This window comes from Anoplopoma fimbria, chromosome 12 (assembly GCF_027596085.1).
Source record: "Anoplopoma fimbria isolate UVic2021 breed Golden Eagle Sablefish chromosome 12, Afim_UVic_2022, whole genome shotgun sequence".
NCBI lineage: Eukaryota > Metazoa > Chordata > Actinopteri > Perciformes > Anoplopomatidae > Anoplopoma > Anoplopoma fimbria.
In genome coordinates this window covers 10,170,150-10,190,809 of record NC_072460.1, presented here as the reverse complement: position 1 = coordinate 10,190,809, position 20,660 = coordinate 10,170,150, and the positions used below count along the sequence as shown (strand labels likewise).

At 38.2% G+C, this 20,660-nt stretch overlaps 1 protein-coding gene across 1 annotated transcript; it reads right to left on the bottom strand.

Annotated features, from left to right (window-relative positions):
* Window positions 1-2,955: 2,955 nt before the first annotated feature.
* LOC129100048 (N-terminal EF-hand calcium-binding protein 1-like) lies at window positions 2,956-19,627 on the bottom strand. The gene is made up of 12 exons (XM_054609553.1): window positions 19,371-19,627; window positions 15,931-15,955; window positions 11,539-11,647; window positions 10,344-10,369; window positions 9,999-10,096; window positions 7,335-7,593; window positions 7,047-7,126; window positions 5,965-6,018; window positions 5,637-5,749; window positions 5,428-5,505; window positions 5,166-5,257; window positions 2,956-4,185 (listed from the first exon to the last, which is right to left on the bottom strand). The coding sequence occupies exons 1-12, from the start codon at window positions 19,485-19,487 to the stop codon at window positions 4,157-4,159; spliced, it is 1,080 nt and encodes a 359-aa protein (XP_054465528.1). The 5' UTR covers window positions 19,488-19,627; the 3' UTR covers window positions 2,956-4,156.
* Window positions 19,628-20,660: the final 1,033 nt, after the last annotated feature.

Sequence of the window (20,660 nt, the reverse complement as noted above, 5' to 3'; positions counted from 1 at the left end):
GACTTTGGGAGATATAGTGTAGATGTATTGTTAATACTGCAGGTTGTTTATATATATTTTTTATAAATCTCTTTACTTCTACCTTAAGATGATCCCACGTGCTGCCATTTTCTATTCTATAGGCTTCCATCTGCTCATTTCTTTTCTCCTCCTTCATATTACCTCTCCCCCAGTTTTTGTCCTTTATTTCACGGTGCCAATTTACCATCCTTCCACTCTTCAAAGAACATCCACCCCCCGCTTCCTTCACCCACCCACCCACGTTCCTCCTGGTTTCATCAGTCTTTTCATCAGGCCTCCTCCAACCAAACCTCTTGCCTTTCCCTCCTGATAACCCCACTCTGCCTGTACAAGATGATGATGTTACAATATGGGTTTATTTTACCTCCCTCCTCTTATTTTATTCATTGCTCCCTTATCTTTCTATAGAGTTTTTTAATGTCATTTCTCTCTCTCTGCGATCCTTTTTGTGCTTTTTGTCCACCTCCTCTTGAACCCCTCCACCACTCTGTGGTTGGTCAAGTGCTTTTTTGTCGAGCCAGACTATCCAGATAATGACTAATCACCGAATGTCAACTGTTCTCAATTTATAAAAATATGCAAAGGTTGTCTTTAAGTGAGCTGAAGCTTCTTGTCAGTCTTAATTTTTGGCATCTCTATGGTTACAATTCCATTTAGTGACATTATAAAATGACCTGAAACAGCAAGTAAAATGAAATGGTGTGCTTTCTGCAGTGCTTTTGTACTTATTCACTGCTGATTCACTGATGTTTACTAAGGCTAATTGGAAGAAATAAAATCCCTCCATCCCTCTCCTTGTTTATGGGCGGGAGCAGGAACATAACCATAATGTTGAAGGTCATCATTTCAGTTTTATTCTGATCCACACCATTAAACAGAAAAAAAAATCTCAAAAAGCTCCACCGTTATTTTGCTCGTGAGCTGATGCTCTCCTCCACACGTGCTTGTATCATCTGCCTATGATGCAAGAGTGAATGTGTGAGCAATATAAGTAAAGGAATCTGAGCCCATCTGATAAGACGGATCAAATGCCTTCTGCTTCCAGAAATATATTTTGTGCCTTGGGCTGTCAGTAATCCCTCCTTGATAAACAGTCAGTAGACTGGCCTGAGAACGCCAGAAGACATGAAACTCTGCCCTCCAATGCATTCTCTGAATTCTCAACTCCAGGACCCACCTCCTCCTCGCATTCCTCCATCCATCCTCCTGTAATCTTATAGCTTATCAGAAATCTGGCCACTGGTGTGTGAGTCTGTTGAGGGTACCAGAGCTCATGCTTTCCGCTCGAGTTTGCCTCCATTTGGCGTCAATGTGCCCTGACAGTTGACCCTGATTTTACTCTGTCTCTTCACACACCATTTATTTTTCTCTCTAGTCCGTTCATTCCCTCTCACCCTGTCTCCAACAATTTTAACCACCTATTCTTAATTATACATAAGCACAAGCACATGCACATAAGCTCCTAATTGACCAAAATGTTGTGTAGTGACATTCAGTTGCTATAATATCGTCGACAGAATAGCCTTCTCTTCTAATGGGTGCCAAACACCACAACTGGAACCAAATTACAGGCAATTGATTCACATCATATTGACTTCTCTTATGTCCACTTGGCATTTATTGGTGTCCCCTCAGTCTGCTGTAGAATATTGACTATTCTCTGCTCAATTTGCTCTAGGATCTGCACAAAGAATAGTGATTCTAGTAGTTTTAAAAATACACCCTCTCTGATTCTGAGAGACCTGACTTGCTGCTTATACATACACATGGAACATATACAAGATGGGTTTTTTTTTAGCCCACGTAGCTGGCAGTTGTTTTGGCCTTCACATCCCCGGCAGAAGCCTCACTCTCACTGAGGAGAAAATAGCAGCAGGGAAGGATTAATGTATGAGTTCTGAAGCAGCAGAGGCATTTCTCTACATGAGAGGCTGCATCATCTTCTCTTCCTCCAGTTTACATCATAGAGAAATATTTCCATTGACCTTTACATTTGTTGGAACCCCAAGGTTTGCGTATCTCACTGCTTGCTGGAACAACTATAGATTTTGCTTTCAAGCTGTTGAGGTTTAATTAGAATCATATGAAAAATAGGGTTCATATATTTACTTCTACTTATTGAGACTGATCTAGCATTACTTTCAGCTGCAATGAGAGGTAAACAAATTGCCTTATTTTCAATGTCTGAATACCACTTATGGATAATAAGTGGCTATTCAGATACAATTATATAGAGTTTGTGCTCAAGGAAATCCTTATATCATCATAATTTATTATATTGTACAGATTAGATATTGGGAGGATTTTAAGTAAAACAGTTCCACGACTTAAACTGCTTATTTCTGGTAGTTAATACACTGAAGCTGTGAAGTCAAATATATCCTGATGTGTATATATTATTAATGCAGAAAATGCAGACTGAATATGCTGCAGTTGAAACTTTAGGCTTTAATGCTTGGTTAGAGCTGATTAAGATTGTGCTTTAGGAGATTGACTCAAAAGGTACAAACTGACTTTGAAGAGTGAAAACAAGTCGGCTTTACATTTTTTCATTGTGTTTTAGATGTTTCTTGAAGGTTTAAGCAGCTGATATCATGAGCTTATATTTATTTAAAGTCTGTCGGTCTTATTCAGTAAAGGAGATGAAAAATGATTTCTTCATTTTTTTCGTTTCTTTGACAGGTGTTGTACATGAAAATTGAATTATAACACAATTTAGAATACTATATACAGGAGAAGCCACCAGAGACCGTTATAAACAATAACACAATATGAGGTGGCAGCAATACAGTGGACCATGTCAACATTTATTTACTAATAAATATTGATCATTTTTTCTATTTAATCACAATTTATAAACACCGAACTCATCTTAAGCAAGAAGACAATCATTTCATGTCATCAACAAGTCATGAACTTTATTTCATGCCAGAAAACAAACATAGCATCCACATGACAACTCTATATTATTCATAAAATAAATGATAAAATACATTTAAAAAAAGAGCAAACACATTCTTCCCCAACATTACCAGAGCAACCTCTGCTCAATATACTATCATACTGTACATTTACCAATGTTCTACAACAATAACTTACATCTTACAGCTTTTATTAACTACAGTTCACAACCTAAATAGAATTTCTGTCTAATGTTATAACACCCAACTGTTTAATTTCTGTACTCAAAATATAAACTTCTATTTGTGTGTGTACTGTATACTGACCACACACTGCAAATGTAAAACAATGGCTTTTGAGTTTTATTTCTAAAGTAACAGTACAGACAAACTGCAGACTTATTCTATTGTTATTGTCTGCTAATGTCTCCCTACACATCAGTGCAGCTCTTAACAGCAGTTAATTCTACCCTTTCAACTGACAATCAACAATAAATGTCCGTTCTTCGCAATAAGGTCCAGGTCTCATATTTTTCTAAAGTGCTGGAGTGACACACGGATGATAAAAATTTAGATATGGACCATAATCGTTCTTATAATATCTCATAATCATGAACTACGTTGTATCTATTGGCTGTCTAACCCATCAGCAAAAGGACGCTTGGTTGCAAAGCTTTGAAGGAGACAACAAAGCACAATACCACAGAGAGAACAAGGGTAAAATGCAGGTTAACCCGACCACTATTTCTGTTTTTGTCTGCACTGAAGAAAGTGTGATGGATAGTGATGGATGGACAGATCAGTTGTCATTCATGTGTTTCTATTTTTGTGGCATCAGTGACATTATATCTATTTTAAGATAATGTTTTAATTAAAATAAACTAGCACTGAGAAATAAATAATCATGCAATTCTTTTTTTTTTAGTTCTTATGTTTCTATTAAATCAGAAGCAAGAAATGTGCCTGTTAAATGAATGTTGGCACAAATCCTCATCACACAATAAAGTATTGCATTACCTTAATTCTTTCTCTCCAAGTTTTAAATTTTGTTCCACTCTTGACTGACTTATCTGAGCAGTCTTCTTTTGTATAACTTCAGAGCAAAGCTTTGCAAAAAACAATCCTGGTCATGCCATGAGGAAAAAGTGGATATAAAAGAATAAAAATATCAAACGATTACACGACCAGCTCTTCCTCCTGCTTACGTTGTGTTGAATAGCAGCAGCTTTGTCCTGTCAGTTGTTGTTCATAATCCACCAAGAGGCTGTTAAATGAAACAATAATTAAGCATCAGTGTTTTGTGTTATGGCCAAACAAATGAGACTGACAACGACACCAGAAAGAGAAGCTAAATATCAACATGTATTTCTATTTTTTACTTAAGTAAGCAATGGCCTTCAAAAATTATAATTAAATATCTAATACAGTATTTCTCCACATTAATACATTAAACCTGCATTACCTGCTTTTTTTGGGGCTACTTGGGTGCAGCAGAAACAAGCTGTTAACACAACACTGGCACATTATCCCCTTTTAAGATGATATGGCCAATTTGTATGCAAACAGTTGCATATTTACACATCCAGCAGATACAGAGCAACAATAGCATTCAATTATTTCTGGGAAACTGATGAACCTTGGCTCTTTAGTTGCTAAATGCTCGACAACGTTCATGCTTGTTGCTAACTTTGTGTGCCAGGTAGATTACACTGTGTTTATCAGAGCTTTTTAGCTGAAAACAGCAGCTGAGAGTGGTGAGAGTAAACAAAAACATAGAAGTTACAATGCACCGAGAGAAGTTAAAATGCTCCATTAAAACTGAGGGGAGCTGCAGGGTGATAATTATATTGAGTTCAACACTATGAGCGATTCCTTTCATATCGTTATTTGCTCTTTTGTTGTTATAAAAATATTGATTGAAGCAGCTTTAATATGAAAGTCATTCTTTACCTATAAAGCACAAATTCTATTGTTTCCCACAAAATATTTTCCAAGAACAACCCCCAGATAATCCTTTGTATCTTGAAACCTATCTGAAAACCTGTGTTTATTGTGTGAGACACATGCAACAATATTTTACCACAAGGCCATGCTATTTTAAATCTCTCACATTTTTACTGAGAATAGTAATCATTGTTTCCTAAAAATATCAAGCAAATCGAAACTGCATTTGTGTGAGATGAAGTGCATGAAATAGAAGCCTTCAGTAAGATAGATTTCATTGTTTAAGGGTCTGGTTTCTACCTGGGAGGAGCATGGTGGAGACCATCTCCGGCTCTTCTAGTGAGTCGATAACGCAGCGCTGGAAGGTCTTACTGATGGATGACTGCAGGTAGCTGTGAGGAAAGAGGGATGACACAGATGAGACGGCCATTTCCCACTCAGTAATAATGCTTCAAAGGGAGCTTGTGAGCTGCTTGGTGTTCAAGGCACATTTTGGTTTATCAGTTAAATTCTCAGAACATGTTTTCCAGTCTAATACTCTGTGAAATTCTTCTGATCCTACCTCATCCAGGAGAGACGGTCCTGCCAAAATTCGTACATGATGAAGCATGATCTGTCTGGCAGGTTCTGAACGGAGACACTAAAAATGAAAAGAGTCAGAGACGAAATGAGAGCAGTGGGGGTTATCTCATATGTGCGGGAAAAATTTAAGCAATTTGATGTTGCTGCAACAAATCACAGAGAAGTCCCGAGGCAGACAAAACGACATACTGCAGGTTGTTTAGCTGGCTGCTGGTGGTATCTGTGTAGATTTTGAGAGCTTGTTGAAACTGCTCCACATCCTTCTCCTTCACAGACATTTGTCTTTGGACCAGAAGTATGTTCTGATGAGAGAAAACAAACTAGAGTCATAATCACATCTTCAAATAACATCAACAAATAAGGCCAATTTTAGATTTTTAGTGCATTGAACATGAGGGATTACAGCTATTCAGAAATATCACATATTAATCAAATATTATAACTATAAATATGTTTGATTCTGTGCAAAGATATCTTGTATAAACTCAATTTACACACTAGCAAACGCAGGACTCACCGATTTATACGTCCCAGCCAATGTGTCCTCTTTCAGTGGTTCAAGATGTGGACTCTGAAAATGCGGGCATAAATATTTCAGTCAGTCATGAGCAGAACTAGAAATACAGCAGAACCGGCTCAACCAAACCAGCAAAAGCACGGCCTCTAGTTACCTTCTGTCACAAGGCAGAGATCGCTATATTCATATTAACCCTCCAACAGTCTCGCTGCAGCTCTGATGACTGAAGATAAATCATTATGCTTGCAGTGCTTATATCTAACTTTAGCAAATACTATAATCTATAATTTCATATGAAATAATTCAAATTGAAATAAATCCCATCGGTGCACCATACTGCTATCTGTGCCCTTTTTATGACCTACAGGCAAAATACTGGTGGATTTTTGTAAATTTCACAAAATTCAACATGAACCTGTTATCCCAGAATATTAGTAACAGGGTTACACCGATGCATCAATATCTGTGTCAAGCACTCAGCATTTGAGTGAGGCACAGCATGTATTCACAGGCTGATACTTATGCATGACATTCAGTTTGTGTAGTTCAATACAGCTTGTATTGTTGGCCTCAGCAACCACATACATTTTGTACAAATCATCTCCTCTGACAACATGTACTGCAGGGCAAACGCTGTGTATCTGCAAACACACAGTAGGGCTCATACGGTCTGTTTGACATTTCTGTCTGTAGCAGCTGAGCCTCTGTAGTTCAACCTGATCTTAACAAAGAGCAGTTCTCCCTCATGAGACAAAGCTTTTGGCTGCACATTTTAGTCTTTCTTACACGTAAAACTGAAACTAAAGCATGTGATCCTCTTGCTCATTTAAAGAGCTTAAATTCTCATTAAAACGCTTTTCAAAACACTCTTCAAAATTCCAAGAGAGATTCATTGTGAGAGTGCTACAAGTATAATATAATACTATCTCTTTAATGCATATATAGACATTTTGGGAAATATATTAATTTGCTTTCTTGAGATTGACACCGCTCTCATGTCTGTCTAAATATGAAGCTAGAGCCAGACAGTTAGCTTAGCTTAGCATAAAGACTGGAAGTCCAAAAACAGATTTTGTACAAACCTCACACTCCAGTTTGTCTATGAGCTGCTCCAGTTGGTTGATCTGGGAGCCCCAGTGGTTGTCTGGCTCCACGCTGACCCCTGAACCCAGAAACAGCACAACACATGAAGTCTTAACAATGAGAAGTATACGAAAGGGATGAATTTTTTGTTTTGCATGGTCTACTGTGAGTATCCTCCTGGGCTAAGTCTCTGCAATGTGCCCTTTTAAATTTAGAGGATTTCGCCAAACTTTTCCCCTCATCAGATTTACCTCCAGCATCTTAACCGCAATGTTACTGAAACATACCTGTGGTCAGCATGCCAGAGTAAGGGTCAGTAGGGGAGAGACACATGTTCTTCTGGATGCGTCGACCTGGGCGTTTGGCCACCCTCTGGATAGGCAGGTCCTCAGGTTTCTTCACTATCGTCCTTTCAGTACAGCCCTGGTCATGAACAGCCTCCATAGCGCAGTCCATTGATGACTGAAGGGACTGCAGCTGGGTGGAGGTCTCCCTCAGCAAGAAGCGAGTCACAAACTGACCCAGCACTGATGAACCCTGATATTCCTGAAAGGATGGGTAAGAAATGAATGAAAAAAAATACAATTATACATTTATTCATTGTTCACTCATTTCTTATCTTAACTAAGGTAAGGATTATGTTCTCAGTCCCCCTTTAAGAAGAGAATAATATCTTCATTTAACAGGTATCTCATTGCAGGTATTTGGTAAGAGGAACAAAGTTAAAATAGGATTATTTTCAACTCCTAAAAACAAAAAAAAAGAAACCTGGTGTTAACATGTACATTTCTGGATTACCCTGAATTAATGAGTGCAACGCACAAAAGGTAATATTGGATTATTTTATATAAGTTTCAGTGCAGTGGCACAGTTTGCTGGTTTAATGAAACCCATCAACCTCAACAAAATTGAGTTCAGCAAAAAATTACAAGAGCACATTTGAAAAGAAACTGAAAGAGAAGGAGATTAGAGCAGCTGAAAAATGTTTGTATGTTTGTGGTTGCAGTTCTGTGGAGGACATCTGACATCAGATCAGTTGGACAGCTGGGGGGTTTGTCAGCCTTCGTTACTGTCATCTATGCTCTACTATCACTCTGTTCCTCTCTCTTCATCAGTAAAAGCCCACTTCCTGCACTGCAGTGAAAATAAGTCACTGGCTATCAAAGAAAACAACCTCAAAACAAGTCTGCATCCACATCACCATCCATTCACAGTCTGCACCGGATTCTCTTCCCTTGTCAGATAAATATACATATTCACCATTTGGCTTAACATGGAGGGTTAGCTGAGATTGATAAAAAAAAGTGAGCTGAGCTATTAGTTATGTCTTAGTGGAAGTTCTCTGATGTTGATTTGCACTGTGTGCGCCTGAAACAGAGGGATTACAGCCCTGCATGTCGGGGGCACTTTAATCACCTCTTCATCTCAAGGAATATACAGCATACTGTTCTGCTCGACCAGGCCTCATACTAGGATTTCATAATGCTCTAATTAGCATGCTTCACAGTTCAAGGCTGGTGATTTGATGCTTTTCTGTCTCTTGTTATCTGGAAAGAAAAAATGGTGGAGTAGAATTTTCACTCTTATGAACTGAGAACCATTGATCTCTAATTCAGCTCCTCAAATAGGAATTCATGACACCAAACGTATGAAAACATGTTACGATATTAGTTACTGGATATGTGACAAAAAAATGGTCAATGTAATGTTAAATGAACAATGCAATACAATCAGCGTGAGGATTTTTTGCTTTTCCTTCTTTTACAGCTTAGTTGATTATCTTTATGTATCTATTAGCGTCATGCACCACTCAACTCAAAGCTCAACAACTATTGAATGGATTGCCATGACATTAATATATTTATTTTCATGGTGCCCAGACGATGAATCCCACCGACTTGTGTGATCCCCTGACTTGTCCTCTAGCACCACAGTGGAGTTCCCATTTGCGGTTTTAAGTGCAAAGTGCTGCTAGCTCAGGATGAATTGTAATAACTTCATTGTTCCTCAGAAATTTCCTCAGAGTAGCATCATAGGTCAATTTTTTATTTTATACTTAATACTTTGCTTTGTAGCTATAAAACTATTAAAACTCCCATCAGCGTCTACTGTACTTTCTGTTTATTGCTAATTAGCTGACACGCTAACTTGAGATGAAAATCATGTTAAGCATGGTATACCTGCAAAACATTAGCATGTTAGCATTATCATTGTGAGCATGTCAGCATGCTACCTTTAGCATTTAGCTCAAAGTGCTGCTGTGCCTCACAGAGCCTTTAGCATGGCTGTAGACTCTTGGTCCTGTTTTTACTATTGGTCAGAGAAATTTAGTAAAATAAAGATATCTCGATCGGTGTTGAAAATTGGTGCATGATTTTCTAACATTTTATATACTACACAATTGAAACTTTAAGAGAAAAATGACCAACATATTATCCAATAATGAATGTTGCAGCTCTACGACATCCATAGCAATCAATAAATCTACAATTCCTACAAAAAATATAAATAAATTGCTTTGCTTCCTTGTTATTGACTGTCTAGCAGATTTACAAAGCTGCCAATGTTTCTCACACTAACAAGGCCATTTTTTCAAATCATGGCTCGTGCTCTAAGGCTTTGTGAGCTCATGTTTGAGAACGTATTGTTAGTGAGGCGAGAACAGATAGCAGGTAGAGTCAGTCATGCTGGGCAGTTATCTTTTCTTCTGAATAGCTGCCCGCCACAGTGGAAACACCTCAAAGACCTCTCACACTGACAGCTGAGCCCACAAACAAAAAACAGACTGAAAGTCTAAAAGCTTGGCGGGATAACAGAAGTCTAACAAATTGTTGGGAAAGTGTTCTGTCATTTCAAGCTGTTGAAATGATGATATCGTGCAACATTTAAATCATGCCTTGTGATGTGAAATTTCAACGAGGTGCAGATAGGTGAAAGCCTTCATCACAGACCTCTTTAGTTTTATCCATGGCCTTCAAAATGGCCACATTCAGCTTATCCAGAGCAGACAGGACGTTGACGTATTCCCCCAGATGTGGACTGAAGTACTCTGGAAGGCAACAGGATTTGTTAAGCATACTTTGTGTCTGATAAACACACAGATAAGTGGGGTTTTCTCCAAAAAGACAGAAAAAGGTTATAATTATCAGACAGCTTTACCAAATAGCAAGAGATAAAACAATGAAGCATTTGGCTTTTGTGATACATACAGGTGATCTTATGTATTGTCTATTCAATTTTAAACATGATTTTATTAACAAAGTCAGTAAAATAAATCAAGAATGCCCCACAATTACCTGAGAGTTTGTCAATGTCCAGGTTGCTATATGAGGCAATGGGAAGAAGACAAAAAGAGACATGTTAATTAAATAGAGATGTCATTGGGAAACACTACACTTACTTTTTGTCAAACTTTGGTGAACCTGGTTTCATCAAGTAAAAATTTAAACTTACTAATAATGACATTCCCATCAGCCTCAGCTGTACTTTATGTTTAGTGAAATAAACTAAGATGGTGAACACATTATACCAGCTTAAAGGCATTGTCATTGCTAGCATTGACACCGCATGCATGTTTGCATACCAATATTAGCATTAAGCTCAAAGCACAGCTGTAGACTCCTGTTTTCTTGTAGTAGCTTTCGATTTGAAACAAGGAGCATTGATATTCAATACTGATCACTGAGGGGCGTTTACACAAGGCACTTAACACAGGGGCACAACTGCCTTTTTACTAAACCTAAAAGCACTTTTACTGCACATAAGCACAATGCACACATTGCAATATAATGTAATGCATTTATAGCAATTACAATATACTGTAATGTAGAGTAATTGACTTGATTTGATTAAACAGTAGCATAGTCAGGCAAGATGCATTGGAGATTATATTAGTATTGTTTCAGTCAATACTATATGATCTTCTGGTTTCAACAATTTAGCAAGATAATATATTTGTTTGTGTTTCCTTCAACATTTAAATTAACGCACAATTACAGTCTTTGTTTGTTTTGTTATGCAAGCTTTCTTTCTTAAACAGTTGACATACACAAGAAAGGGCGAAGCTAACAGCTGATAAATCATTCTTCACTTTGATTGGTTGGTACTTCAGTGATGCCAACGGCAAAGGAGTGGTGTCTCATTTCTATTTCATCAGTGTTGTGCCTACAAACACAGCACAGAACCTCCTCTTTGGTATTTTCTTTTGCTATAACACCAGACGTTATTTATTCCTCTAAATGTTTTTTTTCAGATATTGTTGGCACAGGCAAATGTTTTGCATCTTTCACAATCTTATTTGTGCTCATCAGTGTGCAAACAGGGTACTGCAAACTATGAGGCTTTCAAGCCTGAATTAAGGCTCTCTATGGAATATTGACATAATCTTCACTGAAGTGAGGTGTTGACATCTCACTGCCAGGCAGCAGGAGAGCAGGATGGGCTACAGATGGCAGCAGAGTTGGAGGAAGTCCAAAAGGAAGATCAGCTTACTCTGTCTGCTGCCTGTCGATGGAGCAGTACAGCTCCTGCATCTGGTCGTCAGTGAGGATACCATCAGTGAAGTACGACTGGAACTCCTCCAAGGACAGCTTCCCATCATCTGAAAGAAGAAAGGAGACAGCATAAATAACACCTAGCTGAAGCCTGAAAGGTTTTATCACCTGGATGAAGTGTGTCTCCATCATTCAATATAATGTTAGAAGGCTACTTTGGCTTCACAACACTCAATTAATTTCAGTGATAACCTCAGAGGTGCTGCTGCAAATGAAAATATTTCACCTCAATCGGCATAGTCCCAAAAACTGACTTCATTTAGCTCTGTGAAGGATGAAACTACACATAGAACTCTTTTCCATTAAAATAAATTAAACTTCTAACTAAGTTCCCATTATGCAACCCCATTAATGCAGCAAATCATTATTTGTTGGTGATGTGATACAGCTGGAAAAAACAATTCTTGCTCTCTGGAGTAATAATTACCTAATAGAGCACTTTTTAAACGAAACCACATCACTGCTTTCATTTCCTTCCTGCTGTAAGCTGATACTGCATAATAATATACCCACTGTTTCGATTTCCGGTACAATCAATTACTCCTTTTACAATTATGAAACAAACACGTAGGCACAGTTTGCAAATCAACCAATCGTATACCAGTGTGTGTTAATGGCAGAAGATAAACACAAAAACAAGTGAGTGCTGAAGATGAGCACAGTCTGCCTCTGATTAACAGCGTCTGGGACTGTGTGCTGGAGGGCCTGCAGGGTCCTTAGGAAAATAGGAGCGAGGATTGAGGGCTAGTTTGAGTAGTCAGAGTGGGAGCTCACTAGCGGACTAACTTCAGACGGTAATGAGATCTCGCCTCCATCTCGCCTGCTTCGCACTGTAAGCAGAGAAACCTTTTGAGACCCAGCTCTGAGATCCCCGCCAGGCAACAGAACTCAGACTGATAGGCCTGAGCCAACAGTAAATCATATCATCTGTTATGTTTGCGAGAACCATTTTGACTTGTTGCCAGCTCGCACAGTGGATGCAGCAAAGGCTTGTTAGTAAAATGACAAATTTCCAAGAGATTTCGTTCTGATTTGGGCAAGTTGTATTGTGTGTTTAATAAGTAACATTAAAGTTGTAAGTGTTTTACATAGTTTTATGATTACATATTGATCACACCCTTTAGATGGAAATCTGTGGGTTTTCTTATCATTTGTTGTGGTCTGACTACGTTAAACCTAAGATGGAAGATAAAGCTGTTAGAATCATAAATGCCTTCACAAACTTCCCTGTAAAAATCGTCTTTCCACATGACGTAGGAGTTAACACATTCTGCTGCACCTCTGACTCATTCTCCAGCAATCTCCATCAGAACTGCTTTGGTGTAGATTCACACCCAATAAGACACCAAAATACAAATTACAGTGCAGCCCAATATGTTGGTTTTCAGAGAGCAGAGCAGCAGTGGAGGAATGGTTGAGCTTCTAGCTATATAGACAGGACAGTTATCTGTGCAGCATGTGCTTGGCCTGTAAGATTTTGTTTCCAAATCTCATCGCTTAATCAGAATGTGCAAAAGTAGGCTCTGGAAACACTTAATGACAATTACTATGGAAATGATTAGTCAATGAATCGGCTAGTGAGACTCTCCTCAACTAAAAATCATATAGCATTTTAGATTGTTTGATCATAGACTTCTAAATGACTTATGTTTCCGTCATCTGGCCATTGGAGTAACTGAACCATAACTTTACTATACGGAAACCAGATGAGGCAACGGTTGTTTCGGAATGCAATGACAAACATTTATTTTGGAGGATTTGATAGATGAGTCCATCAATAATAATTTGAATATTTGTCACATCCTTGTTCTCAAATGTGGGGATTTGCTGCCTTTTTCTTTTCATATAATTTGTATTATTATTATGAAAAGAGCTGGTGACTGTCATAGACTTTCAGTTCCCAAGACAGCGAGATTCAATTCAAGAATAAGCAGATTTTGCAGCAACTGATCCCCTAGCTTTGAGACCAACAACTGTCAATATAACACATCTGCAGGGAAACGTTAAGTGCTGCGAGGATGGATGATAAATCACAACCTCACATAAGAAGCAAGGCAGTTTATTTGTTCTAATTTTCTCATTTCACACTACTGCAGCTCTAGCTGAAACTCCTTGTTGAAGCTCGTATCTTAACAGGATCACATTTTCTTGAGGGATTCAAAAAATAAAAGTGCTAAATATCAAAGCAGCACCAATGATTTTAAAAGCCCTACAATTCATTTCAGGAGAATATGAGAGATAAGAACATACTGAAGAGTAGACATAGACAATAGATAAACTCACCTTACAGAGAAACATGGTGAACCAAGTTCAGAATTGTATGTTTAACTTTCATTAATCTGCAGTATATCAGATGACAAAAGATCAAATGAATGGAATAATTTTGTTGATCATTTATTCAAATTAATATCTTCTTCTGGCAAATTATTTATTATGTTCCTCTCTTCCACCCAGAGCTGCAGCACTTCAGTACATCACTGCATCCTTTGAGGATTCTGCAGTCATATACATCATCTCTGCTACTGCACTGAATACAGCATTAATTAAAAGACTGCAAGGATGCGAGACAGAAACCTCAGTGATTTTTATTATCTGTGTGTCAAGAGAGAAAAAGACAAACTAACCTTTGCACATTACATTTTAATCGAAACTGTTTTTCAATATCATAAAACGAAATAAAGTTAAACAATACTGGTCCACGTTATAAAACTAGTGCGCTATGTGAAATCAATCAAAGGACCTGACAAATCATTTTTCAGTCCACTGCTTGTTATAGCAATTAAGCTGAGATGACGACACTTATGAAAGTCTGCTGAAGGCAAATCTGTGAATAATCGCGCCTAAGAAAGAGTTCACTTATTTTATAAGACTAAAATATAATTGCTTACTTATCAGTGCTTTTCACGTTTTGAAAATTTTTGCTATTTCCAGACGACAAATCAGAGATGCAGCGAAAAATGTAATTCTTATATAATAGTTAAAATCAATGTGTACATTTGAGCTCAGTGAGCAGCAGCATAAATGTATAAGAAACCAAATTTCGGCACAATACTGGTCAGTAAAAGCTTTCAGTATCTACTTCATGTTATTGTATTCATACAAGAACACAAGAACAATTGTTTCATTGCTTTAAAAAAAATGTAATTCCTCATTACAATATCGTGGAGGAATAAGAGTGCGGCTGGTTGGTAGCCAGCCCTCATTATGTGGTAAATCTGCAGTGCTCAAGGCGTATCATGGCAGCCCACTCAGTGCTGATTGGTAGGAGGCACTTTTCTCTCGAGTGCACGACACAGTGAGTTTGTGAAGACGAGGAACCAAACAGAGCTCTGCTGCAAATTCAAGATAGCTACCAAAAACATACGCCAGAGTTCTCTTCTCCTGATTTATCTGCCTTCTTCCTACAAAGACTGAAAAAAGCTTTGTGTGGAGTGCTGGAGGGCAGCGGGTTGACAGAAAGAACACTATTCTATTAAAATGTCACACCCATGTTGTTTTCAGCCACTGTTTTCCTCTTCCAATTCAAGAAGGACACAACTTGAAGACATGAAAATACACCAACCCTTTCTCTCTGTCTGCTACAGCTTCTTCACAACAGCCACAAAGAAAAGGCATCTTTTAAGTTGTTTTTTTTCATAATTCAAAAACTGCATTTTTTCCCCCTTTTTGTATCTGAATATCACCACACGAGCTGTGAGGCCCTAGACCGCCCCTGGTCATCATGGTACATGTAGAATCATTAATCCTGCTCTTATGTAACACATTCACCGTCCTCCTGGGGAAACAGAGGGATCAGAGTTTGTTGATACTCTAGATTGATTAATCTCTTGCCCCCTTTGCATGTGACATTCCATTAAACTGTTTGTAAGCGCTGTTTTTTCATGCAGAGCTGACATTTCTGTGTTTTCCCAGGAGGGGTTAAGGGTAATGTTCCCTTTGAAGTAAAGAGATGATTTCAATGTAACACTGTAACACATTAATCAAATGTAACAGTGACATGTGTGCAGAGGGGGATTTTTTAAATGGTGCAAGTCTCCAGTGAATTGGTACCATTTTGAGCTAAAATATATTGTCTCCTGAGGCCACATTTACTGTATAGCACGATTACATATAGGTTGCATATGTTGCCGTCTCACTGAGACCTTGGTTATTTATATCCTCCCTACTCTGATCTCTTAAGGACGGCATTGAAACAGAAAGTTCCACCACCAGACTAACATAAATCCCCTCAGAGCCAAAACAAGCCACCTGTCTGAACACAGCCATCAAAGTTGTAGTTGAGTTTTAATTAGCCATGTGATCTAATTAGCTACATATTTTGAATACTCACCATTTTTGTCTGCCCGGCGGAAAATCTGCAATGAGAAAAGAGGATTTTGGTAAAGGCTTTAAGGTTTGGGTACAGGCACAAATGAAAAAAATAAGTAAACATACCACAACGATTTAGTTATGTTTTGAGCAATTAATTGCTCAATTAAGAGTTCTGAGCAATTAAGAACAGTTCCGTGAGGCAATCCATTTGTATGTATTTTTATTTTATTTGTATGCACAGGAAAACATTGGAGGAGCTGTAATTTCCTCATTTCAATAACAAAAGAAACAAGAGGTATCTCAGGAAATGAAAAGCTGACATTTATATGCACCCATGAGGAGCTTTGGAATATTAGCTTTTATGGTTTTTTTCTCTCTCGAGAAACATCGTGCTGCGTTTAAGGTGTTTCCTTGGTTTGTGCCAAACCTGAAAGCAGGAAGAAAGAGTCCTTTGTGTTTACTTCATTACGCTGTGAACACGGTAATAAATGATCTTTAATGTATTCGACATAATCTCCTGTGTAACGGCGAACCGGTGGGAAGTCAGATCCGTTGATGGAGTGTTTTGTGTGAGATCAGAGTGGCAGCTCTTTTATGTCAGAGTGTGTTTTTCTTCTGTTCAGTCACCCTGCGGATCAATAGAGTCCAGTGGCTGGTTTATTAACAGTACCTTCAGAGTGCACTCACATCCAGCTGTCACCTTTCGAGCACATCGGAGTGTGAAGGCCTGGACATGCTCTGCTCACATCCCATTATCTACTTCATTAAACACACATCTACTGAGCCTCAAAGAAATCCACGCAAGAAAGAAGGATACTAAACGTGTTTACAGAATTAGAATGATTGCAATAATAAAGATCTCAGGAACCTGTAAAAGTATTCAGCCTTTATGATTCATTTTAAAGGGCACTGTAAGGACTACACCAGTGTGTACATTAAACATGTTTGCTGACCATTTTTTTAACACCTGCTATCTAGTTTTAGTCATTCCCTAAATGTTCAGGCAACCATTGATTTTCATTGTGGAATAAAATCACTTAGAGACTCTTGGACTTGATTATTATTATGTGTAAAATCAATCACAGTGAACGATCAAGTCTGCTCTCATTTATTTCAAAGCTACACTATTATTGCATGTTAATGCAGTTCATGGGCATATTTTTTATTTTAAAAGGTCTGCCTCAAAACAATAATGAACAAAAAAGAATGCAGATGTGATGTTTACTATGAAGGATTGTACAAACTAGAGCAAGACTGATTATTGAGACCAATACCAACAATGATCATTTGTTCCTAAATATAATTTGTTTTTAAAAGACTCTTCATACGAAATTCAAAACATCAATATAGCGTCAAACACCTACTTACTATTTAAAAGATATAGTGGAGTAATGTCTACCTGAGAAGAGAATGAAGTCACTCTCCCTCTGTGTGTATAATCTGAGCTTGTCCTTGGCCTTTTAGTGCATGTTAGTGCACGTGAGCGCACCCAACTGGTTATCTCATAGCCGCCACTCTGCATGGCTCTCATATGGCGGTTACAGCTCGCGCTCTCCCGACCAATAGCAATAGAAATGTAACACCCAATCCTCCACCTTCCCCTCAGGCTAACACTGTTACCTCTGTCAGCACTGGCAACATTGATTGCACTGTTAGCGCTGTTAGCCCCATTAGCTGTTAGCCACCGTCCCAGTTGAGAGGCAAGAGGTTTCAAGGGATCTCAAGTATAAAGGAGTTGTAGTGAATGGCTAAACCATGCAACACAGCTAGTTTAGCCCTTTAACTTTATGATGACCTTTGGATGCAGTTGATGGCGTGAAACCTGGTGGATGAGCCATCACCGTTAAATCTCCCTAAACCTTAGAACTGCTGATGCAAGGATCCTGTCAAAGACATCTCAGAAGAAGCCAACAGGGAGCTGCTCCATAAAATTTGGGAAACAAAATTGAGAGCAATAAACATTTGCTCTGGTCGAAACCTGAGAGGAGATTTAATGGGCTTTATCCTCCTTGGTGCTTTTAGGTGGGAGATTGGTGGAGGCAATGAAGCTCATCCCACAGAGCCAATGAGGATCAGTATTAGCTACATGAAGGCTAAATGGTTGTAATTTCTATCTCTCTGCCTCCCATTGATCACAATAAAACTACAGCAGGAGGAGTAACTGTCGGTCAAATTAGACAATGACTCCTTCAGCTTGTTTAATTATATAAACAGAGAAACAGACTTTTTCTTAGACAGACAGAGACACAAAGCAAAGAAAACCTGTAATGAGTCTGTCTAGAGGAAGAAAAGAGCAAATCAGGCTCAATTTTCTCAACAAAAAAACCTCAACTGCAGATGAGGGTAAGCACCAAGGTGGTTTAGTTGTTAGGAAGACAAAGGAATAAAAGAAAAAAGAATCAGTGCAGTCAAATGACAGGTAGGTTTGGTAGGTTGCCCTCGAGTGATCACACTTTTAATTTCTACAGCTGTTAAAGAATAAATGACCATCCATTTGCCACTTTAATAGGTTCCGAGAAGAATGGTTATGCATCGATGGGCTGAGCAGAATAGATGCTAACTGCATTTAAGCCAAATGCTGCAGTCTAATGTTCACCTCGATGGCCAATAATCTGCCTCGAGGAAACTGGAAATTATATTTACAGCCAGCTGTCAGGGAGTCTAGGCTGGGAAATGATGCTGCTAATACACTGTCTTGTATTTAAGTCAGTAAACCAGAGAAAAACAGCCATAAAGGCTCCAAACATAAAGCAGTGATAAAAATATACTGTAATGCTGCATGCACTGCTTTAGTATTGCTGTCTTTTATATGGAGAGATCACCTGCTATTTTAGTAGCAAAAAGCTGAATAACCCGGCAGCTCAGTTAGAGAGCATTTCTGTGCATGTAAATCCAGTCCTCTGTCAACTCTGCAAGCAATACCCTGATTAAATAATTCAAAATGTAACATCTATTTTTATGTTTCTGTTTGGAGCTGTGTGAAGGGAAGGCTGTTCATTAATAATGCATACCATAGCATGTTCTCTATAGGCACTATGCATGTTTTATCTAGGGTACAACCAATGTCATGAGCCGCATTATCATATGAAAAAAAATAGAAATCAACCAAATTAAAACAACGACATTGTAATACTTTGCAGGTCGAATGAATCAGAACATGTGTATGTCAGAGGAAGGTGTTGTGGCATCTCTTTTGTCATTCACGCACTAGTGCACATGCACTCACCTTTCTTATATAATAGGGCTGCTGCACATCATGCACAATGTGAATGGAAGGCTCAATAAAAACCATTCATGAAGAGCTGAATGAAGGACGGTGTATTACTCATATTGCGCCTTTATATCACCACATCTAAATATGGATACATCATGCATTAATCAAACTAAACGGTATTCTAAAATGACAAGAGGGTGAATTATAATACCACATATACATCGCAAATTTCCGTGTGTACTTACATCGTGAAAAAGGGAGATGCCTTGATTTTGGTTGTAGCAAAGCTCCTGCTGTTTCCTCATGTGTTCGTGCTTTGCAGACTGAAGACACATGGTGATCATCTCTGTGCAGGCCAGCATCTTGCCGCTTTCGATCCGACTTCTTTCAAAAATATTGTCCTGTCCCTGTTTGTTTTTTTTATTTTGGTTGGCGTTGTCCTTGTCAGAGTGGATGATGGATGATGATGTTGCTTTTGTCTTCCAGTCAGGATGCGATTGGACCCAGCCCTCTGCCCTCTGCCTGGTGCCCGCCCCCTGCAAGTTGACAACAGCAAAAGGAAAACTCCGCCTCCACACGAGAAGCAGCAGCAATTCATAAAATGCACCATCTGCTGGTGAAAACACACACACACACACACACACACACACACACACACACACACACACACACACACACACACACACACACACACACACACACACACGGATAAACAGTTACAGGTTAATTACAGTCAGTGAGTTTAAAAAACAGCTAACCAAAGAAGCTGAAGCTGACAGGCAGTATTTGGCTTTTTTTTGAAGACTTGCACTGTAATATGTATCAATATTAAAATGATATTCCCAACAGATGATTTGCTATAATAGTAAATAAACATTTACTAGTTGGTTTGGGTTATAGTCCTACACACACACACACACACAGACACACACAGACACACACACACACATATATATATATGTGTGTATACTATATTGGGGATATAGTCCTATATATATGACTATAACCAAAACCAATCCCAAACCACTGTTTATTATTTTTTTATGGGATGAAATGAGAGTCAATAGCATTTCCGTTCAGTATTGTTTTCCCCATCAATCCAAAAATGCACGTTATGGTTTCTTCTATAGATCAGCATTGACTAGAGTTTAGTAATGGTGTTTGATTTAAATTCAAACCTTTTTAGTTTAGACAGTATTACCTAAATGTTGTTTCATATTCATTCTCATTATTATCTACCTTGTAGATCGTCCTCTTTTTCAGTGTTTTGGTTAATTTAAAGAAGTAAAAATGAAACACCAGTGTTTGTTAACATTTTGTACCACCTTGTTATTTTCAGGTATTAACTGTTAAAAACAATGTATTTGTGGTGGTGTTAAAATAGTTATAATCCCTAAAAGTATTTTATTATATGATTTTTAGTACCTAAAGCTTCACTTGAATATTTGTATAATATTTCAATGCGAGTTTAAAGTGACCTTAGAATCAATATGATTAATATACATGTATGTTTTTGAGAATACAGCATCACTGTT